The sequence below is a fragment of the Silurus aristotelis genome (genome assembly GCF_946808225.1).
Source record: "Silurus aristotelis genome assembly, chromosome: 1".
Lineage (NCBI taxonomy): Eukaryota > Metazoa > Chordata > Actinopteri > Siluriformes > Siluridae > Silurus > Silurus aristotelis.
This window is the reverse complement of record NC_139574.1, coordinates 29,456,835-29,481,265: the sequence shown is the minus strand read 5'-3', so window position 1 is coordinate 29,481,265 and position 24,431 is coordinate 29,456,835. Positions and strand designations below refer to the sequence as shown.

The 24,431-nt window shown below is 36.6% G+C and overlaps 2 protein-coding genes across 5 annotated transcripts in view; both read left to right on the top strand.

Moving 5' to 3' along the window:
* Positions 1 to 280: 280 nt before the first annotated feature.
* mboat1 (membrane bound O-acyltransferase domain containing 1) lies at positions 281 to 14,396 on the top strand. Of its 3 annotated transcripts, none has more exons than XM_083526648.1 (13): positions 281 to 653; positions 820 to 965; positions 1,092 to 1,169; positions 2,566 to 2,661; positions 6,053 to 6,108; positions 7,051 to 7,105; positions 9,754 to 9,934; positions 10,783 to 10,975; positions 11,187 to 11,290; positions 12,537 to 12,601; positions 12,698 to 12,830; positions 13,093 to 13,244; positions 13,859 to 14,396. In XM_083526648.1, the coding sequence occupies exons 1-13, from the start codon at positions 501 to 503 to the stop codon at positions 13,875 to 13,877; spliced, it is 1,431 nt and encodes a 476-aa protein (XP_083382774.1). In that variant the 5' UTR covers positions 281 to 500; the 3' UTR covers positions 13,878 to 14,396. The 3 variants fall into 3 exon arrangements, with proteins under 3 accessions (XP_083382774.1, XP_083382775.1, XP_083382773.1); XM_083526649.1 differs by having other exon boundaries at positions 284 to 653; positions 2,566 to 2,675; positions 13,641 to 14,396; XM_083526647.1 differs by having other exon boundaries at positions 286 to 653; positions 13,641 to 14,396.
* Positions 14,397 to 17,732: 3,336 nt separating this feature from the next.
* Positions 17,733 to 24,431, top strand: part of LOC310719821 (tumor necrosis factor receptor superfamily member 5-like) — a 9,975-nt gene continuing 3,276 nt past the window's right edge. The window contains exons 1-7 of one of the 2 annotated variants that reach the window (XM_083529968.1): positions 17,736 to 17,980; positions 18,654 to 18,779; positions 21,600 to 21,761; positions 22,260 to 22,353; positions 22,817 to 22,893; positions 22,989 to 23,105; positions 24,181 to 24,279. In XM_083529968.1, the coding sequence (XP_083386094.1) occupies positions 17,920 to 17,980; positions 18,654 to 18,779; positions 21,600 to 21,761; positions 22,260 to 22,353; positions 22,817 to 22,893; positions 22,989 to 23,105; positions 24,181 to 24,279 (736 nt within the window). In that variant the 5' untranslated portion in view covers positions 17,736 to 17,919. Of the gene's footprint in view, positions 17,981 to 18,653; positions 18,780 to 21,599; positions 21,762 to 22,259; positions 22,354 to 22,816; positions 22,894 to 22,988; positions 23,106 to 24,180; positions 24,280 to 24,431 lie in introns of both variants that reach the window. The other variant, XM_083529969.1, reaches the window with a different exon arrangement.

The following is a 24,431-nucleotide window of genomic DNA, read 5'->3' as shown; positions in this document are numbered from 1 at the left end:
GAAGACATCTAGGTAGTTGTTTTGAAAGAAGCAGATGTGGAGGACAGAGTAGTATGGAGACGGATGATCCAAAAGAAGAGGAAGGAATTATTAATTATTTAGTAATTATAGTTTATTTTAAAAATACAAAAGTGCATGACACGAATTTTTTTTCAAATGTTTAATTATGATTTCATTACTGAGCTAATTTCATAGGAGTTATATAGTGATCGTAGTCATTAAATCGTGAAACCTGTTTCTGTTGTACGGCATATAGTATCTATAGATGTAACCATGTAAGGATTTGTGTCAATCTGGCAACACGTTCAGCTCCCTGTTCTGCACCACTCCTTCTTCCCAAACCTGCTCCAACTTCTTCAAGTGCACGAGATCATTCTAGATGATGTTTCTGCGGTGGAATTCGGTCTAAATTTCAGGATTCCTGGTCGTGTTGTGTGGAAGGAATTTTATTTGTGTGAAAACTCTTTTGCTGGTGTTGATGACATTCAGCCCGCACGCGCATGAAAAGGAATCCAGGAGTTTCAGAAGTTTCCGAAATTGGAGGAGATTTTCAGGGATGCAGAATGGATCCCAAATCTGACATCCTGCTTCAAACTACTGGCTGCACCTGGCTGAGCCCCATTAGCACGTTCCTGGGAGTACCTCTGGATCAGGTGAGAAGTTCTCATACCTGAAACTGTGACAGATCGAGATGAATGTGAATGTTGTTGCCTCCTCAGTTTCAGGAGGTTTATTGATGTTGGTTTGGGTCAGGGCCTGTGTGAAAGGTGTGTAGTGGATATATATAATTAGAACTTTGCCTGTTCTTCTCAATCACAGGTCAACTTTATAATGTGCCAGATGTTCGGCCTGGCAGCTGCCTTCTGGTTTCGGCTGTATCTCAGTCCTCAGCGAGTTGGTCCAGCTGTGCGCCATGCTGTTGCTAGTTTCCTGGGCTCAATGTTCATTATATTTTGCTTTGGATGGTAAGAGCGATGCAGGGTCATTTTTAGAGAGTGTGTGAAACCTGCATGACCTGTCCCGTGACCCTTCTCACTCTCTTTCACTGTTCATTAATTACACACAACATGAAACCTGGTCTCATCCTGCAGGTATTCCTTGCATGTCTTCATGATGTCATTCATCTGCTATGTCATCCTCCACAGAGCAAGCGTCCACACTGTTCACTGGTAAGAACTTCCCAAACATGCAGAGCAGACATTATTGTTTTGCACTCTGTCTTGTAGAACAGGATGAGAGGACACACCTGATAATTCTGTTCTGCTGTCTGTTGATGCTTTTTATAGTAAAGAGATGTAGGCGAGCTAGAGAGGTCATGTCCCAGTTCATACAGAATGAGCTGAATACTTCGAGCTCCACTAAGAAATACAGTTCACACGTGCAAAAGATGTTCTGTTCCTTTGTGGTGGCATCAACAACAAAACACAATGAGGCATGAGGTTAAAGGAAACGAAACAACTGCAATCAACAGTGGTCCGATATGAAGCAGAGTAACTGTTACTGGTGTCGTGTTTTATTCCTGCTCTTTCACAGGATATGAACAGTGATCCGATATGAAGCAGAGTAACTGTTACTGATGTCGTGTTTTGTTCCTGCTCTTTCACAGGATATGAACAGTGGTCCGATATGAAGCAGAGTAACTGTTACTGGTGTCGTGTTTTATTCCTGCTCTTTCACAGGATATGTCATAGTTTTTATCCATTTACAGTAACGTTGTGAGAACGTTGTAACTTGCGTTATAAGAGCTATAAACAGTAATTCCCTCTCTTTTTCTATTCAATGTATAAAGGCAAAAACACATAACATTTGAATTTACAGATCTGACTGTTGCAATTAGTAACAGTCAGAGCTGTAAATTAAAATGTTATGTGTTGTTGTGTGTTTTTGCCTAACATTTTTATTGTTAGTTGTGAAAGTTCCTGTAAATGAGTTGGTACCATAGCAAAATAAGATCAAATGTGAGAGAAATGTAGGAAATTCAACACCGTCTGACCAATTACAATTCACAATTTAGCAGCAGTCTGGGATAAGATCTATAATCCTTAATCAAAAATGGTTTCCAATTAATAAAAAAGCATAGTTATGCGGTTAAAAATGAGGAATTATCCAATTAACACAAAGAACCGTCGAAGAACCCTTTCAGAGAGTACCAAGGAACAAGGTTTTAAAGGTTCAAAAAAGTTCTTCAAGGGTTTGTGGGATCATTTGGAGCTCTATGCTTAATTAGAATATAATATATAGAATATTTATAACACTTCTGTATTCTAATCTGTAAATAGGCAGAAAATTTACCACACCGAGAAATGCTTTGAAATCTTTTTATTTGTATCTAAAAGTAGGTGAAATAAAATGTTACACATGTTGACATATGTGAAATATACAATATTTACATCTTAACATAAGTAAACATTTTTAAAGGTTGTACTTTCTTTGTATAGGATACTAAATTTTGGTGGAGTGGTGTCAAATATAAGTAGCTAAAATGAATAAATATCAGTATTTCTGTCTGTAAAAAGCTTTATTTCCTCTCAATCCTAAGCCTTTTGCTATTCTGTTTTGATTTAGGTACTCGTTGATTGTGGCGATGGGGTACCTCACGGCATGTCAGGTCAGCAGGGTCATCATCTTCAACTATGGGGTCCTGGCCACGGATTTCTCAGGGTGGGTCTCAAAAGGTTGGCGCCATCTTTATTTCTACAATCTGGTGGTGAATGGATGTACAGCTAAAACCGTTCAGCCCAACACAGCATGATGAAAAGATGAATCACATTGAAGAAAAAAAGAAATCTGAAGTGAGAAGAGATAATTAGGACTCTGCTGATGATAAATAATAATAATAATATATATTTATATTGAAATGTAATCATGAAAATATAGTTTTTGTTATTGTTATTTATCTAATAGTAGGAGTCAAGATTTATAAATACTCAAGAAATATTGGTAGGTTTGGTGACCAATGCTTAATTTCCAAACATATTTTGATATACTTTAATTAACAAATTCTGTCAGAGTTACTCATGTTAGATGGATAGCAGAAGCAGCAGATTTACAAACATTATTTTAAAATCCAGTGTGAAATCCTGTCAGGAATGTTCATCTTTTCTCAAACATGAAAGATGAAGAAATCATGTCAGAATTTCTTGCACACTAGCCCACTAGCTCATTAGAGCTTATGCTAGCTAGCTAGCAGCAAATTTAAAGATGGACAGCCAAGACTTAAAAATCCATTCAGAAGTTCAGTTGGGCTAGCTGATTAGCTTTAGCAGTAAGAGTTTTCCATTTGTGTAAATAGGATTTAAACAAGTTCTTAAAAATCCTTTTAGATTGTTGATATTGGTTAAGATTTACAAACCTGTATGTCAGAAATTCTCATGTAAGCTAATGTTACGTGATTGACGAGCATTAACAGTGATGACCAAGTCTAATGATCTAAAGATTTTCTCGATTTAACTCAGTTTAGCTAGCTAACAAACTTTATAAATTATAATTATGAATATTAGACCAAGCTAGCTGTTTTATCTGTTGTTAGTATGAAGATTATGACGAATTATACATTTATATTGATTTGAATTTTTTAGTTGAGTGAGTTCACTAGCGTGCACTGAGTTGAGTGAGCACCAGAGAAAATTACTTATCTGTGAAACACAACATACGTTTTGTAATTAACCCTATCAATTTAGCTCGTATTCACTAATTTCAAATTAATTGAACTAAAACAACCTTTAAAATCCTGCCATGTTATTTTATGTTTATTAGTTTGCTAGCTTGTACTAGCAGTGAAGGTAAAAATTATTTGATAAATATGATTGAATAGTTCTCTCAGAAATCCTGTCAGTTTCTTCACACAGCTAATGCTAGCAATGAAGATTCTGAACGCTTATAAATATGACTTAAAATGATCTCAGGTATTAGATAGCAGCACAGATTGTGCAATTCTATCAGTGTAGTTTGTTTGATCTATCTGCCAATTAGAAATATGACTCTGAAGTATCAGAAATCCTGTCAGGTTAGCACATTTTAGTTAGCTGGCTGGCTGGCGTTGTGAAGAAATACATTTATTATTACAAATTACCTTTTAATTACAAGATTAATAGTTTATTAAAAATGTATAATAGCTTGATTAAATGTTTAAACTATATATATGTAATTATGGTGATAAAATGTAATATATGTCCATGACTTAAACCAAATTTCTACATCATGAAGATTTCCTTATACATTATCAGGGCTTTTGATATTGTCACTCTGTCGAATATTAAATTCAGCTTCAGGCTGATATGTTTTACAAAATGATTAATAGAATCTATGTTTTAGTCTTAACCTATATATCAGAGTCACAGGGTCAAATGGGTGTAGTATACACGGCTCCCAGTTACTCAACTCAGCCACACCTTTGGCTTGGATTTTGGTCCTTATCTGCTGATCTTGTTGGTTCTCTTTAGCTAAAAGTTTTCACCACACCCTTAAACCAACAAAGGTGTGTGGTAATGCCGAGCTGGGTGGGTTACCTGTCCTTGCCTTGCCAGGGCTCAGAAACCCCACTCTCATTGTCGCATACAAGTGTTGGCTGAGACTAGTATTTACACTTAGTCACCGGCTGGAAATGTATCTGATAACAGAGCACTTAAAGGGGCAGTATGTCAAATTCCATCTTCAGAATTTATGCCATGCCACCTTGCCTAAGTCTCACATAGACACTGATATGGATTGACACCAACTACACCTGGAAATGAAATTACCTTGATAAACAAAATTTAGGTTGGCATGTTCACCCTATTGTGACGGAATTTTAACACAGCAAGATGCAGATGCTGAAAGTCTAGCATTGTGAGCTAGTTTACTATTTACTATTAAACCAGCTATGTGTGTGTGTATATATATATATATATATATATATATATATATATATATATATATATATATATATATATATATATATATATATATATATACACACACACACACACACACACACACACACACACACACACACACACACTACAATAAGGTATTTACTGATCTAAGGCCAGTTAACCATTTTCTGACCAATCACAATCCAAAACTTCACAGTTTTGCTGTGTAAAAAGCATCTATTGTGGTTTTCTGTGAAAGATGGTGGACTACTGTGTTTTCTTAATTTATAAGTATGATAATAAATCTGAAGGCGGATATTTGGGAACATTCAGAGGTAAGCTCAGGTGGTTTACCTGAACAACCAAATTTTTATTAGCTGCATCAGTTTGCACTGCTACTGATACAGCAGTATTTCTGAATCAACACACAGTTTGTTTTCACTTCATCTCCTAGTAGAAAGGTCTGTTTTATAAATTCACTGGTTGATTACTGGAATCAGAGCTCTAAGTGTTTCCAATAAAGAAAAATTTAAATGCCACAAAATTTTTCCCAGGAACGTAGATAACTAGTAACAAAACAAAACAATAGTTGAATTAAACTTAACCATGAAGGTCAGCTGAGGTAGAGAATCAGTTTTTTTTATTGGAGCTTGGTTTTCTCAGACACCAGCTGAAGTGATGTGGATGGACTAGAAAATCTTTTGATTTAAGAGATTTTAGATTTTAATTGTGAACAGGTAGTACAGGTTTTTGGTAAATTCCGTTCCTGCTAGACAAACAGTAAACACATTTTCAGAATCGTCGCTATGAGTTTTATGAAAATATGCTTTTTTTTATTTATGTAAGAAGTCTGCAGTTTTATTAAGAATTAAAGACAGTGATACAGGTCAGAATCTGGTTATGTTAAAAATGTATTTGTTTGCTAGCATTTGAGTCATCACTCCATTTTCCCAGATTATAATCCACATGTGACTTGCTGTTATTATTCCGTTATTACTGTTCCACAACTCTAAAAACACCCTGTTGACATAGGGCCGTGATCACGCCAGTGATTTCTTCACTTTCAGACACAAGCATGAACTTGAGTCAGATGTTAAGTTCTGACTCTTAACACAACACCACGTGTGACTAAAGTGCCCAGTTTCTCTTTCCATGTGTCAGCAAGTTATTTCATTAGAAATTTCTTTTTTTCTCCCCAGGCCACTGATGATGATGGTGCAGAAGATCACCACTTTAGCCTTTCAGCTTCACGATGGTAAAATTCCCCTTTAAAGAACTGGAGATAATACATCTGTATTGTCAGTGAAATTACATCAGTACAGCAAAATACACAAAAAATGTCCAACAAACATCAAACAGAAAAATTACTTACCTAAAAACGTGTTTGTACACATTTCTGCTAAAGAATAGCAAGGTAGCATTGAGTGATTCACAGCTCCTGAGACCCCTGTCAGTCAGAATCTAGTTTCCTAGTAACACCACAAAACAAACCGGAATGTAAACTAACATTATAATGAAACGTTTTTAAGCTTAAACTGTGAATTAGATTCTACTAGCAAACCAAACTAGCATAATCTTGAGTTGAACAAGCATATCAGTATCCCACTATCCTAGCATTACTGTCAACTGTCCTAGAGCTACATCTGTTATGTAGCTCTATGTTGTTTTCTGTAGCGCCAGGTTTCAGGAGGAACGTTGTTTCATTTCACTGTGTACTGCGTCAGCTATATATATGGTTGAAATGACAATAAAAGCTTCTTGACTTGACTTGACTTGACTTTATAGTATTATAGCATAATTATAAACTAGTATAATACCAAAGCATTATATCAAACCCAAAATTAGCTAATTAGATAACTGATAAATTAGCATTATACCAAACAGGCTCAAATACATGCTATCATGATTTTGGCCAATAGCTAAACTACAAACTAGCATTATGCTAAACAGTCTGATGTTGTGAGCTAACATTATGGTAAAGAAACTAGACTTATAATAAACAGAGAACTGTATGAACTAGTGTTATGGCAAACCACAGTCTATTATTAGTGTAAACAGGCTGACTTACAAATGAACGAGCACCACTGTAAAAAAAATAAAATAAATGGACGTTAATGACAAAATAGCATTAAAGTTAAGCTTTTGGGTTTTTTAATTCCCTGTAGCTAATCAGAATTAGTTTTATGTTTTATTTCAGGAAAGTGTCACAAACAGGAGGAACTCACTGAAGAACAAAGACGACTGGCTGTAGTGTACGTATATACACACACACACACACACACACACACACACACACACACACACACACACACACACACACGGACACACACACGGACACACACATACATAGTTCAGGTTGATAAAATAGCAAGATTAGATCAATTAATATATTTATATTTGCAAAACATTTATTATTTTATTTATTAAATAATTATTAATTTAAATAGTAAATACTATTTTTGTATTTAAATGCATTAATGCAATTTAATGTAATTAAGTAATTAATGTATTAAATAGGCACATTTTAAAATCGATTTTACTTTTCATGCTTATGACAATTTCTTGAGGCTAAATGTCAAACTACGTTCTTTATGCACTCTGCAGCATCTGCAGCACTGTTATGTTACACACCATGTAGTGAGTAATATGAACGTTCTATAGTAAACATGAAATATAAACTACTAATAATAATTAACAATTAACCTAAAATAAGGATTTAAAATAAAATTGTGATGTTAAGCTTTTCTTTCTCACATGAATATCCAGTCAGGTCAGTAAAAGTCGGAATTGTAGTGTAATTCCTCAGTCGAATTTTAGTGTGTTTTGTCAGTCTTCATTTAGATTGTAACATTTCTTGTCCTGTCACATGCTTCACCTGCATTCAGCTTTCAATACACTCATGGCACAGAGCTGCATTACAAAGTGTCATTAAAAAATGGCAAGAGAGATACTTAAAGTGTCTTATTAATGTCTTTACATACATTATAAGAATGTAGAAATTGTATAGTATCTGTATAAAATCCATCCAATAAGGATGGATGACTTATTTAGTAAAATACAAAAAAATTATTACAGTTATTACAGTTATTCTTTTTTGCATTATTGTAAAAAAATAAATAAAAAAAAAAAAATAAATAAATTGAGAGGTTGCGAAAATTTTGGAGCCTTTTCTGTTATGAAACACAAAACTTACAAACGTTATAAACTTACAAATGCAACAAACATTTCTTAAAGGGTGCCAAAAATTGTGTCATGAAGTCAGAGGTCAGGAATGAGTGAACATGGTGGAGTAAAACGAGTTCACAGGCGCACTAAACAGTGATAAATAGGGTGTGTCTTTGTGAGAGTTTTGGAACAACGAAACTGAACAGCGTTTCCGGTAAAACCCAAAGAGATCATTAGTGAGCGTGTGAGTTTTTGAAAAGAAATGGAACTCGTCCTGATGACTTGATCAGTGACTCGTCCTGATGACACCCTGTACTTAAAGGGTGTGTGTGTGTGTGTGTGTGTGTGTGTGTGTGTGTGTGTGTGTGTGTGTGTATGTGTGTTTAGACAAGCGTGATAGGGCAAGGATGAAATGAGATGAGTGTGTGGGTGAAATTCCAAGAAAAAAATAAAATAAAATAAAAGAATTATTTAACTGCACATTTGCACTGTAACACATTCTTCTCAAACACGTCATGTCTTTATTACACACACCTCCTTTGTCAACTGTGTAGTTCACCTGTTACATCTAGTATTATAGAAAACATGCTAAAAGACAAAATAACAAAGATGCTGAAATAGTACCCAGCAAACTAAAACATGAACTGGTATTACAGTAAAATTAGCATCAATTCACACAGTCCAACCTATAAAGATTTATTGAGTAACCACAAACCAACATTACAGTAAACAGGCTAAAGCATTAACTAGCATTACAGCCAACTTCAAAAGTACTGAAATTACATGACTAAACAAAATCGTATTAAAAGGCAAAACGGGTTAAAATGAAGTCATTTTTATGGTAACTTTGATGCTTGCTAACATGAACTAGCATTAAACCTGTTACATGATTACCTGTCATAACAAGCAGCTTATTCTGGTCAGTCTGAGGAATAGGTTCAGTGACAGACTCGTACAACTACAATAGCGCCAAGGGAGATCATTTCTGCCTGCGACCATCGAACTATTTAATTTCTCTCTCTGAGGGTTAAACAGCTGCTACACCATATAAATGTTATACGATAAAGATAATACAGATATAGATATAGTTATATTTATAATATACTTTCAAGCCATACTTATTTATAATTTATGTGCATTATTCTAAATGCAATAATAAGAATTAGTTAGATGTGCAATAACCTTTATAACTATTATTGTAGTCTGACTTTTCTGACATCTGTTTTTCACTGCTGCTACAATTTTCTTTTTTATGCTGATACACATTTCAATTTTCTTAATACATACCCTAATACGTATATATATTTATATTTCTTATTTTCATTTGATCTGTGAGAAACTGCAACCAAACAATTTCCCTATAGGATCAATAAAGTATTCTGATTTTAGTATATTAGCATCAGAGTGATCAAGTAAAACTCATAGAAACTAGCATTAACCTACACATGCTAAAACATTAACTTAATAAAAGACACGTAACAAACTGACTTTAGCACCCAGAGGAATATGGTAAACTTCAACACTAATGAAAATTTCATTTCAGTGTTCACTTTGATCTTAAAACCAACACTATGTTGTTACTGATTTTAGCCTGCTTTTACTAAAACTCAAATTTGACATCATTCATGTTTGTGTGGAAAAGTGCTGCTGTAAGGTCAGATTTAGTCTATTAGCGCTAACCGGATTACCCTGACGAAGTTAATCTAATGAGATTTGGCGTATTTTCATGCTACAGGACCCGGCCGTCGTTGCTGGAGTACCTGAGCTACACTCTGAATTTCATGAGCATTCTGGTGGGGCCGTGCAGCAACTACAGGGACTACACAGAGTTCATCGAGGGACACCATGTTCACAGCAAACTCAAACACAACGTACAGCAAAATGGCTACCACACGCACGCAGAACCCTCGCCTGTGGTGAGGGACAAAGACTGATTCATATAAAGACACATACTTCTCACAAAGCAGTTTATGCTAGCTTGTGGGTGCTAGCATAAGCCAGTGGGCAGATAGCATCAAGTAGCATTCTTAGCAATTCTGCATATATATAGCAAAACCTTCTTTTCAAAATGTATTACATTTCATTTAAAACATGACAAAAGAAGTTAAATCAGCGGATTACATTTTTAAGAATTTATATATATCTGTAATGTAAAGTTGTTGTTTTTATAAATCACAAAAAGATCACAAAAAGATTTTTTTTTAAGTTGGAGATTGAAGATGGAGGTTAATATTCTCCAAAACTTGAAATGAATAAAAAATATGTAGAAATTTAATCACATTCTAAATAATAGAGAAGAAAAATCAATCTTTTGTAAATGTTATTGAATTATATAAATGGAGTACAGGTATTTAACTATCTACGGGGACTGACAAAATAAATAATAAATTAAATAAAAAAACATCAGAAAAAAAAAAAGAAAAAGCAATTCCTAATCCGTCTAAAAAACAAGATTCTGTGTAATTAAATTAACGAGATTATTTAAAAACATTAATTCTGCAAATTAAAGTTTGATATTTTTACACAGATTTACATACATGATTTACTTTATTATAAAAAAAAAATATGACCGAAAAAAATTAAACAGTATAATATATATAAATCAGTATTTCATTATTTCTTAATTCATTTCTGTAATTCTGTACCATGCCAGACCCATTATCCAGCCCAGTTTATTGTGATTTCTAACTGTTTTTACACTTTATAGTAAGCAGGGATTGTTAACGTGTGTACGATAACCCGGATGTGTTTCCTCCATCCACAGCGAGCCGTGTGTCAGAAGTTAATGGTGTGTCTCGGCTGCCTCTTCTGGTTCTTCACAATCACCAGGAGGTTCCCAATCAGCCTCAATGTGGAACCAGGGTTCGTTAACCAGGCCTCGTTTCTCAGCAGACTAGCTTACGCCTTTATTTCCATCCAGGCGTCTCGGCCTAAGTTTTACTTCGCGTGGACTATCGGTGAGTCAGTTCGTTGTTACTCTTTCTATTGTGAGCTCAGTAATGCATTTCAGAGCGAGTACTGTTAGCACAATGTGGTGTTTCTAATAAAGCCGTTATAAGAACACAATATAAGTGTGTGTAGGTGTGACATCGCAATACAATGTGGCTGCTTGTTTGGTGTGTCGTGCTTTTCAATGCTGTCTTATGTGTGAGATGTTCCTCTGTTCAGCTGATGCAGTACATAATGCAGCGGGATACGGGATCAGCGGATTAGACCAGAAGGGCCGAGTATCCTGGGATCTCATCTCTAACATCCACATCTGGAAAATCGAGGCAAGCTCCTTTATTATTTTATATTTTTAATACATCGTAATGCACAACACTCCCAATATTGTATAATGGACACTAATATATTAGTATAAATAGATTATAAATATTAATGTAAAAAGATAGGTATGTATTAAATGTAAATAAAGTAAATCACTTTATATAATAATATAATATAATTATACACCCATATGGATATTATTTTCATTTTTCTATATGCATTTTTATTTTCAAATAAAATATACAATTTTATATATAATTTATAAATATTATAAAACTATAGACTTGCCCTAATGCCACATCCATCTACCCCAGTGAAATGGCACTCTCTCCTATGACATGCACATTTATAGCAATGACACCCATCTGCCCTAATGCCATGTCCATCATATAAAATTAATATTTGAATGACTAAATCATTCTTATATTGCGAAATTAAAAAGCTCGAGCAACACAGACATGTGACATATCAACACAGACATGTGACATTAGTGAGATGCAAAGACACAGAACCACCTCATGCACTTTGCACTCACATTTTCTTCAGAAACTAGGAAATTAAAGTTAAATTTAGTAGCTTGGAAGTAAAAATACAGTTAAACCATATTTAGCTTTTGTACTGTCAACTGACAGGATTATATAGCTAATAAGCTGATGATGACTAGCACTACATCTGGCTTTAGCAAGTTTAATTTTGCTTCGACAAAGAAGAAGAAGAAGAAGAAGAAGAAACACACCTTAAATAAATGCTGATTGATCAGATGGTGCTTTTGCATTTCCACTGTTACTTCTGACTAACACTGTCTATTTTAAAGATTTACAGCTAGCTAATATAATGAACTGTATGTACACTATGTTCTTGTCAACTAGCGAGTGTTTTTTTTTTTTCACTTTCAAACCCTTGTATATGTTGGAGCACATTAAATCATTCAATCTGTTTCAATAAAAAAACATTTCTATTAACACATGAGATACATATGTTCTGGATAATTCTCTTTGGTTTACACCATCACAGTGTCCTAACTGTCTCTGTGAAAGAATTTATGTCCTTAATCTTTAGTTAAGCTAGCAACAAGCTTCTAAAGAAAAACTAAATTTAGCAAGCCAATGCTAAGTAGAAAGCTACACAAACAACTAAAAGTATTGAACTTTTTTCATAATCTTTAAGAAATGGTTGCATCTTGTTTTAATTTTAATTTTTTTGTACTTCTTTGTTTAACGGTTTTACATTTTTCTTGTTTTCTGTAAACAGACAGCGACCAGCTTCAAAATGTTCATTGACAACTGGAACATACAGACAGGGGTGTGGCTCAAGAGGTACTGCTCTTCACAGTTGTTGTTATTATTATTATTATTATTATTATTATTGTTATTATTATGAAAGATTATGTTTAATCCTTTGTGTGTGTGTAGTGTGTGTTACGACCGTGTGCCGTATTTCCGGACGCCGTTGACGTTCATGTTGTCAGCACTGTGGCATGGAGTTTACCCTGGATATTACTTCACCTTCCTCACAGGCATCCCCATCACATTAACAGCCCGTGCTGTGAGTCCACACACACACACACGCACACACACACACACACACACACACACACACACACACACACACACACACACACACACACAAAGGTTGCATATCCATTGTTTCTTAAAAGAATAAACTCTAAATGATTCAAAACAATTTTAAAGTTATACATTCAGGTCACCTCACTGACATCACAGTTCTTTTTTTTTTAGTTGATATGGGAATTCTGCATATTTCCACACTCTCTCTTTTAAACTCTGCTCTGTGTCGTGCTCCGCAGGCCCGCAGGAATTTTCGCCACTATTTCTTGCACTCTCATTCTGTCAAACTGCTGTATGACGTCATCACCTGGGCAGTGACTCAGCTCACCATCTGTTACGCCGTCTTGCCGTTCCTAGTGCTGGCCGTGGAGCCGACGATCATTTATTACAGGCAAGCAACACATGAGTAAAATTACTCATCACATACCTGAGCCTTGTATTAAAAAATATGTACAAATGCCAAAATATTCTGATGCTACCATGACAACCATTACCCCATTTATCCCAAAAAAACATTGCATAACATTACATAAAAGGTTTAGCTAATTAGAATTGTTTAGTACGCGGTTTTTAGTTTGATTTTCTAAGAAATACAGTAGTAATTTGCATATTTTTTCCTTTTTTTTCTTTTTTTTTTTTTTACATCACTACCTGAATCAGGTGTTACACAGAGGTTCTGAGAAAGTTGGTCAGAAATGAAACCTGAATGAGAACCAGTTCAAAACAAGAGTTAACTATGGAAATGTTTTGTTGATTCCAGATAAAATTCTAATGATTTGTTTCTCAGGTCCATGTACTTCTACGTGCACATCATTAGCATTCTGGGGATGCTCATTCCAGCCAGCAGACCCAGGAGGCCTGATCTCTATGCCCAGCATTCCAACAATAACGTGAAGGGAGAATAAATACCCTGCCGTGTATATGTGTGTGTGTGTGTGTGTGTGTGTGTGTGTGTAGTGTGTGTGTGTGTGTGTGTGCGTGCGTGCGTGTGTGTGTGTGTGTTAGAGAGACTGCAATGGCATGAGGGCTGCACAAAGGACGCTCTGTGAGAGTGACAAAGCGAGCCGGGCCGGAGTGTAACCGCCTGCCATGATGTGTCCTCATGCTCAGTTCATGAATAAACACACAGTCCAGGGATATTGATGACTAAACTGTAGATCTGATAAAGTTCTCACCGGCAATGCATCATGCTGCACCTTGCGATTATGAAGCCAGGATGGACTCCTCACATCTTTACTAAGGAAATTAGTGTTTTTAAAACCTTAAACTCTGAGTATTACACAAGTTGTAGACCAGAGCATTAATTGTACATTAATGTTGCCTAATAAGTATTTATTATATATAAATAGTATGTATAACATTGTGTTGTTGTTGTTTTTTGAAATTTGAAAGCTACCTTTTTTAAAAGATCTTTGAAAAAAATAAAATCAAATGTGGTTTTTGAATGGTTTATTTATTGTACTTATTCTACATTCAACTGCAGTCATGTTCATGTTTATGAGAGGATTAGCTACAACTACTTCAAAGTGGATCCTAAAGACCAATATTACAATTTATTTATTGGTAATAAACCAGTTCCATTTATTATATTACCATATAATTTATTACCATACAATATAAGACCATTTTTTTTCTAACAAATTTACATATTTCAAGGCTACAGCTGAGCTAGCTTCATTATAATTCTCAATCATTAGCTAGCTTATGCTATGCGTATGTGTTATGTGTGTATGTCGTGTTAATCGTTCTCACAAATTAAAATACCTCAGCCACAACATGGAATTTTCTGTACAATACACTAAAACCCATTTAACGAAAAAGGAAAAAATTACAAGGGTAATTTTAGTTGATTGGAACCTTTAACAAATCATTTAACGCCACATCTCTAGCAAATGTTGATGTTCCACAAGCTTCTGTCTCTTTACACTGTCTGTATAAAAGACTTCAATACTATATTCCTCATTGTCAATCATTAGCCAGCAAAAGTGTGTGTATTTCCTTGTCACCCAACAACAGCCTTCTAACAAAATATTTGTGCTGCATTTTTACCTTTATGGAAATTTACTAATATATCAACACATTAGTGTTAAATGATAAATATGCTAGCTGGTTTAATTATTAGCATCAGTTGCCTAGAAGCAAATGTTTGCTTTCTGATATACTCTGTGTTTGTAGACTTGTGAGGTTGATGTAAAGCACTAATGCCAACTGGTTACACTGAATTATTTTTGTTAGTGTCGATATAGGAGATAAAAAGTATTCTTGTTATCTTGTTAGCCTTGATCATTTTTTTTTTTGTTGAGAATTGTATGATTACGTGGGGATTATTCGATAGCTCAGAGAGGAAGCTCAGTGGTTAAGATGTTGGACTTTGGATCAGAAGGTTGTGAGTTCAAATTTCAGCACCACCAAGCTGCCACTGTGGACCCTTGAGCAAGGCCCTAAACCCTCAACTGCTTAGTTGTAAAAATGAGATAACTGAATGTTTGCTCTGGATAAGGGTGTCTGCTAAAATGCCATAAATTAAATCAACCATGTAAAAAGCAACATGGTATGACGACACTGTTGTGGTGTGCCCAACTAAGACGAAACGGCCTATCTACAGGAGATTAAAAACCTTGAGAGATGGTGCCAGGAGAACAATCTTCTCCTGAATGCCAGCAAGACTAAGGAGTTGATAGTAGACTTCAACACAAAGCATGGGCTGTCATACCAACTGCTAAACATCAACCGGACCCCAGTGGAGAGAGTGGACAGTTTCTGGTACCTAGGTGTTCACATCACACAGGACCTGTCTTGGTCCTGTCACAACAACACCCTGGTGAAGAAGAAACGGCAACGTCTGTACCATCTGAGACGCTTAAGGGACTTTAAACTTCCCTCTCAGGTGCTGAAGACTTTCTACACCTGCACTATTGAGAGCGTCCTGACGGGTATCATCACTTCCTGGTTCGGAGACAGCACCATGCAGGACAGGCGAGCCCTCAAGAGGGTGGTGCGGTCAGCTGAACGTACTATCCGCACCGAGCTCCCTGACCTGCAGGACATCTACATCACACGGTGCCGGACCAGAGCCAGGAAGATTGTGAAGGACCTCAGCCATCCCAACAACTCTTTTCTCGACTCTTTTCTTAGTTGTGTTCAGGGAAGCGCTTCCGCTCCTTGAAAGTAAACACAGAGAGAATGAGGAGGAACTTCTTCCCGCAGGCCATTCGGAGTTTAAACCAGGTGACACCCAGGATCACAGTAAATCACACTAGATCACTTTAATTTGTACTGTCAATATCTGCCATACTCTTCATGTATATCCATATATTTTCATATATTTTTTTTATAGTTTATACCTTTTATTTATCTACTTTATTTCTTATCCTTAAATTCTACTCCTTTTATATGCTTAAATGTTGAACAGTCGTACAAAGCATTTCACTGTATGTCGTACCCTGTATGTATTTGTATGTGACAAATAAAATTTGATTTGACATGGAAAGAGCACATGGTGATGATGATGCTACACAAACATGCTCAGTCACTATAGCATTGTGTATTGGTTTCCTCTAAATTTGTCACATCTCTTTATGATCATCTGGGGCCATGGACAAATCCAACACTGCTTAGAATGTGTCACCCCAGGTTACAGGGATTTACCTTCTTCACACAAATCATTTTGGTTCCTTACAATCCTGGCTTTTTTTTTTTGTCCAGGCCTCTAGGTTTCCACTTTTCTCTTAATCGGTAGCACCTTCTTTAAAACTTTGCCAGAATCTCGTGCACTACCACAATCTGCTTGAATGGAAGAATCGGCAGCAACATGATGCCTGAGATCAGACTTTGATGTTTCTAAACTTTTAGGAAATCTCTGGCATCATGATGCTGCCGATTCTTCCATGCCTTTTTTTCACAATTGCAAGTTAACATTTTTTATTAATAACCTTTTTCCAAAAACTTTTTATTAGTGACGAAAACAGGCTTCCATATGTAAGCCTTCTCTGTTCAGACTTAAGCGGTTTAACAAAACAGGGTATTACAGACAGTGGTTTTCTTCCTGTTCCCCTGTCACGACGAACGATTTGAGAGACCTTTTACTCTGCGTTCAATGCCTAATTTTCCAACCTCAAGGCCAAAATAATTCTGGATTTCAGTGTTCTGTGTCCACTGGTCAGTAATTACACAGTTGAGAGTGACACATGCTATAAAGTCCTTTTTATTCAGTTTTAAGTTTGCACACCCTTCATTTACATTCAAATAGACGTAACAGAATCCAACATAAAATTGTAGGTCTGGAGTTTTTCTTTTGTGATCAAAAATCTAATTTTAATCCATCCATGTAGCTCACAGTAACACAGGCAGGGGGCAGTACACACACACACACACACACACACACACACACACACACACACACACACACACACACACACACACGCAAAAAGGATTACTAAGAGGAATTATAAAACTGTGACATCCTGTTTTGTAGTCTGTCTGAATTAAAATAACCCTTTTCTGCTTTCCATCTAAACTGAATGTTTATCATCATGTGCTACAAACAAATAATAATAATCCAGTGAGTGAACTGCTGCAGTATAGCTCATAAATATATGTTTTGTATTTGTTTTTTTAATTCCTTTTAATTTTTGCATTCATTAATTCATTCATTCAGCCACTACTCGTGTACAACGTCTGCTTGAGATGGTCATTAGCCACCAAAATAAGTAGAACTATACAAGGGGAGGTGTTTAAAATAGGACATACAGATACATATTAATATACAGCTATGACCTATCTTACTTTTTATGTTTTCCCCTTCCTTGCTTTCACACAACCTGTTTGTTCTGCCCCCTTACATTCATCTTCCACTTTTAGAGAACACAAGATAGCAGAAACAAGAGAGAAATAAAAAGAGAGAGTGGGCGGGAAAATGAGAGGAAGTGACAGAGATACATGAAGCTCATAAAACGCAACCAATACTAGTACAAAGAAAAACCACGTCAAACACAGAACTCTAAGGAAATCTTACAGGCATTTATTTTTCATTTATTTCTTTACTTTTCAAACAAAAACTTTTAGCAATGACCTGCCCCAAAGACATGTATGAACACAACAACAAGTGCTGCAACAAATGTCAAAAAGGTGAGTCCCAAAAATTACAGATTAACTATATGAAAGGTTTATGTTTGCAATTTGCATTATGTATCGAGTACAACACATTTTTAAAAAGTTCAATTCTTATAGATTTTATCATTTTTAAAATGTTTAATTACTGAAGAACAGATTAAAACTTTCCAAACTATATTATTATTGACTATTTTATTATAAGGATTTAATTTTTTGTAATACATCATTTTAATTTTAATTTAAATGAATTCTGATTAAACAAAGATAACACACTGTGTATGTTTGTCTGAGTGCTTGAGTAGTAACATCAGTAACAGATTTTTGTAATACTGTAAAACTATTTTAGTGTGTGTGTGTGTGTGTGTGTGTATATATATATATACACACACACGCTAATGTTTGCTTTTTAAAATTTTCGACAGTCACATTCTGATTTTTTAAGGTGTTGTGAAAATGTTTTGTATAATGTGTTTTAGAAATTCATGAATGTTCCTACAAATTTGCTCTAACAGACTGAACTCCTAACCTGTTCAACCTAATATAGTACACATTATCACACATGAAAACTGAAGCTAGTTGTCATATATAAAGACACAGTGCAGAAACTGTAAATTAGCTTGTATTTAAAATAGTATGTTTTAAAAAAAAATAGTATGTTTATTTCTGTGTTTATTTCTCTTTGTTTTAGGGACTCACATGTCATCTCATTGTAGTAACTCTTCGAAAACTCAGTGTGTACAGTGTCCACATGGCTACTACACTGAGAATATGAACTACTTAGACAATTGTTTGGAATGTATATCATGTGACTCTGGCAAGTTTCACCACTAAATACCAGCATACACTGGGGTTCTTCACTAAAACATAAAGATCTGTTCTTCTTCTTCTTCTTTCGGCTTTCTTCCCTTAGGGGTCGCCACATCAGATCATCCATCTCCATACCCCCCTGTCCTTTACATCTGCATCTTTCAACCCAACCTGCATGTCTTCCCTCACCACATCCATAAACCTTCTCCTTGGCCTTTCTCTTTTCCTCCTTCCTGGAAGCTCCATCCTCAGCATTCTTCTACCAAAATACCCCATGTCCCTCCTCTGAACATGTCCAAATCATCTCAATCTCGTCTCCCCCGCTTTGTCTCCAAAACGTCCAACATGCGCTGTCCCTCTAATAAACTCGTTTCTAAACCTGTCCATCCTCATCACTCCCAAAGAAAACCTCAACATCTTTAGCTCTGCTACCTCCAGCTTCACCTCCTGTCTTTTATTCACTGCTACTGTCTCTAAATCATACAACATCGCAGGTCTCACCACAGTCCTATAAACTTTCCCTTTCACTCTCGCAGATACCCTACCATCACAAATCTCTCCTGCCACTCTTTTCCACCCACTCCACCCTGCCTGCACTCTTTTCTTCACTTCTCTAACACACTCTCCATTACTTTGCACTGTTGACCCCAGGTACCTGAACTCCTCCACCTTGTCCACCTCTTCTCCATGCAACTGCACAACTCCACTGCTCCACTCTCATTCACAGACTTGCACTTTGTCTCTCCAGCTCACCTCTCACCTCCACCTCTCCAGGCTCTTCTTAACCTGCTCCCTAATCTCACCACAAATAACAATATCATCCGCAAACATCATAGTCCATGGAGACTCCTGTCTGACCTTGTCCATCACCACTTGTCCATCACAACCTGTCCATCACCACTGCAAATAGAAAAGGGCTCAAAACCGATCCTTGATGCAGTCCAACCTCCACCTTGAACCAGTCTGTCGTTCCTACTGCACACTTCACTGCTGTCACACTGTCCTCATACATGTCCTGCACCACCCTTACATACTTCTCTGACACACCAGACTTCCTCATACAATACCACAACTCCTCTCTCGGCACTCTGTCGTACGCTTTCTTTAAATTCACAAACACACAATGCAGCTCCTTCTGACCTTCTCTATACTTCTCCATTAACATTCTCAAAGCAAATAATGCGTCTGTGGTGCTCTTCCTCGGCATAAAACCATACTGTTGCTCACAGATGGTCACCTCTTCTCTCAGCCTGGCTTCCACTACTCTTTCCCATAACTTCATGGTGTGACTGATCAACTTTATTCCCCTGTAGTTACTGCAGGTCTGCACATCTCCCTTATTCTTAAAGATCATTACCAGCACACTCTTTCTCAATTCCTCAGGCATCCTCTCACCTTCCAAAATCCTGTTAAACAATCTTGTTAAAAAATTCACTGCCATCTCTCCTAAACATCTCTGTGCTCTGTGCTCTATGTCATCTGGTCCAACCAACTTTCCACTCTTTATCCTCTTAATTGCTGCTCTAACTTTCTCCTTACTAATCCTATCCACTCATCAGCTGCTCAAAATACTCCCTCAATCTTCTCAACACACTCTCCTCACTAGTCAACCCATTTCCATCTCCATCCTTTATTGCTCTAACTTGCAGCACATCCTTCCCAGCTCGGTCCCTCTGCCTGGCCAATCTGTACAAATCCTTTTCTCCTTCCTTAGTGTCCAACTTCTCATAAAGCTCATCATATGCCTTTTCCTTGGCTTTTGCCACATCCCTCTTTACCTGCTGTCGCATCTCCTTGTACTCCTGTCTACTTTTCTCATCACTCTGTCTATCCCAATTCTGTTTTGCCAACCTCTTTCTCCTTATGCTTTTCTGCACTTGCTCAATTCATGACCATTATATACCAAAGATCCCAACAATCTACACTGAACATAACCAGACCCCAGCCGTCTGCACCAAACACCATCAGACTCCAACCTTCTATACTAAACACCATCAGACACTATTACTTATCACCAACATTAACATTCTTCACCAAAAACCATTCAATATTAACCTTCATCAACCTTCAAACAGCATCAGACACCAACACTTTTCACTTAACACTGTCAAATACCAGCCTTCTTCACCAAACACTATCAGATGCCAAAATTCTTTACCAAACATCAACATTCCTAACCAAACACCAAAATTCTTTACCAAGATCATCTGACAATAACATATTACACCAAACACCATCAGACATCAGCATTGTTTAAAAAAACACCATCAGACACATACATTATTCACCAAATACCACCAGACATTGACATTGTTCACTAAACACCATCAGACACCAACATTCTTTACAAACACCATCAGACACCGACCTTCTTTAACAAACACCTTAAGACACCAACCTTCTTCACCAAACACCACCAGACACCGAATATTTAACAAAAACCATCATACACTAATATTCTTTACCAAACTTCATTAAACACCATTGTTCACCCAATAACATCACACACCAGCCTTGTTCAAGAAACACCATTAGAGACCACCTCTTCATTAATCACCATTAAACATCAAAACCTTTAACCAAACACCATCAGACACAAAGCTTTCTCATCAAAAATCCACAAAACCTTCAGTCACCAATATTCTTAACAAAACACCATAAGACACAAACAAGCTCCACTAAACATGATGTTTTAAAAGCAGTCTGTTTTTATAATTTATTCTTCTGTGTGTGTGTGTGTGTGTGTGTGTGTGTGTGTGTGTGTGTGTGTGTGTGTGTGTGTGTGTGTGTGTGTGTGTGTGTGTGTGCGTTTATGCTCCTTTTTTAGACCATCATTTGCAAACAGTAAAAAACTGTACAGCAGAAAGTAACACAATATGTATGTGTATGGAGGGCTTCTACTGTACTCAACCTGTAGGACATAAGGATGAATGTGGTAAATGTGAGCCAGTCCGCTATTGCCCACCAGGCCATGGAGTTTCTTTTCCCCGTGAGTTTAACACACACACACACACACACACACACACACACACACACACACACACACACACACACACACACACACACTTGCTATTGCTAAACAAATGCCTGGTCCCGTTTACACCTCGCTTATGTATCTAAAAATTTTCATCAACAACCAGACCACAAATGTTTGATCTTTGGTCCACAACTGTGCATAAAAAAGTGTCTATATTACAATGCTGACTTACCAATCCATTCTGACAGGTTAACCTCAGCGGTTTTATGTTAATTCACACCTCCACACATTTTCTAACACAAGAATACACACTATTGAGGAAAACCTCTGATGAAAGGAGAACTGTCTTACAGCAAAAGTTTAGCTATCAAGAGGACATGCTTATCTAGCATATTTTACTGTGTAATAGACTTTTATCGTACTGTGTTGAAACAGCGATTATAATGATGACGGTGATCATTCACTTCACCTAATAACTTTGAATGAAACAAGACATGTGATTTGTTTCAGCCAACAGTAAACGTGACACATTGTGTAAGCCCTGTCCAGCAGGAACCTTCAACAATAATACAGATTATATCACACCTTGTCGCAATCACACCAGGTGAACAGAGCTACATCACACACACACACACACACACACGTATACACACACACGTATACACACACACACACACACACACACACACACAGACACACACACACACACACACACACACACACACACACACGCAAACTCCCATGACATAACATCCAAAACTTTTACCACAATACACAATTATATTTTATCTTTCATAATCATTTCCCCCTTTGTTAACCATTCATAATTCACCATCAAACCTCATCATTCACCATCGAACCAATCATTTACCATCGAATCCTATCATTCACCACCGAACCCCTCATTCACCATCTACACCAATCATTCACCACTGAACCCATCATTCACCACCAAACCCCATCATTCACCATCAAACCCAATTAGTCACCTTCAAACACATTCACCTACTTTATTGTTCTTTTGTAACTTTTTGACTCATTTGTGCTTTTAACTTTTTGTTTTTTAGCTGTTTGGATCTGGGGCGGAAATTAGTTTTGTCTGGAACAGCAAAAACAGACGCAACATGTGGAGATTTTATCCCCAGTGAGTAAAAGAATATATATCATTCCAAATGTGATTTTGCTCTTTTAAAAGCTAGATGTTCAAAAAACATTTTTAAGTTCTTTCTCTGTTTAAAGGTTGTCCTAAAAGTTATTGGATGCTTCCTGCTGGTTTGTGGGCGGGGCTAATCCTGACCCTCATCCTTGTTATCATTGGGTTTACCTGTCGGAAGTGTAAGCGTAAAAGAAACGCAGGTAACACTCACTCATTTTAAACAAGTGATATGTGAAATATACTGAGTGTAAATTGTGTGTGTGTGTGTGTGTGTGTGTGTGTGTGTGTGTGTGTGTGTGTGTGTGTGTGTGTGTGTGTGTGTGTGTTTGCATATATTAGAATGTATTGGTGTTTAGTCTTTCGTAGTGGATTTACTGTATATTGTTCCAGTTAGTGTCATTTCTTCTCTTTTCTCTTTGATGTGTGTTGTGTACTTTATGTGAGAGTGTAACTGGTATATTGTGCGTAAGACGCGTGGTTTTAGTTTCATGTCGCTGTGGTGTGTAATGACGTCAAAACACCTAAACCTGCTACTTTAACCCAATTACATCAATACAATATACTCTGTGTGAGAAACCAGGTACATGCTGTTATTCCACGCATTACAATCACACATTCGTTATAATCACAAACTTGCTACAATCACAAACTAGCTACAATAATACACCGATCAGGCATAACATTATAACATTGGAAGAGTGGAAGTGACTAACACTGATTATCTCTTCATCAAAACACCTGTTGGTGCTGGTGAACCTGGTGAACATTTTGTCCTCAAAGTTGATGTGTTAGAAGTGGGACAAATGTTTAAGCGTATGGATTTGATCAAATTTTACATACACTCACTACCATCACACAAGAGAAGGGGTTTAGAAAATGGTATGATAAATATTGGTGACACTGAAAATGTTTTGATTGTGCTGACTATGTAGATATGATGCAGTATCTGATACACACACACACACACACACACACACACACACACACACACACACACACACACACACACACACAATACAGCATGAAGACTTAATGATTGCTCAGATATCCCAACTGCAATACCAGACCACATCCTTCTCTCTCTCTCTCTCTCTCTCTCTCTCTCTCTCTCTCTCTCTCTCTCTCTCTCTCTCTCTCTCTCTCTCGCTCAGTCTCTCTCTTTCACACACACACACAAATACACAAATGTTTAATGTATTATATAAATGGTTAACAAGATACACATAATATCTTTGCATTTTCTGTGTGTGTTCTTGTGTTTGTGTGTGTGAACAGTGATTACAATGGTGAATTCTCAGAATTTCAATCCGCCAGCTCTTCCTCCAGACGTCATCAAGTATCCGAGAAGCCCGGAGTTGCAAAAACTCACTAACAGTAAGGACACACACACACACACACACACACACACACACACACACACACACACACACACACACACACACACACACACACACACACACACACACACACACTTTAAGGATCTTTTCTGGTACTCAGGAAGTTCACTAAATTCAGAAAAGAGGAAT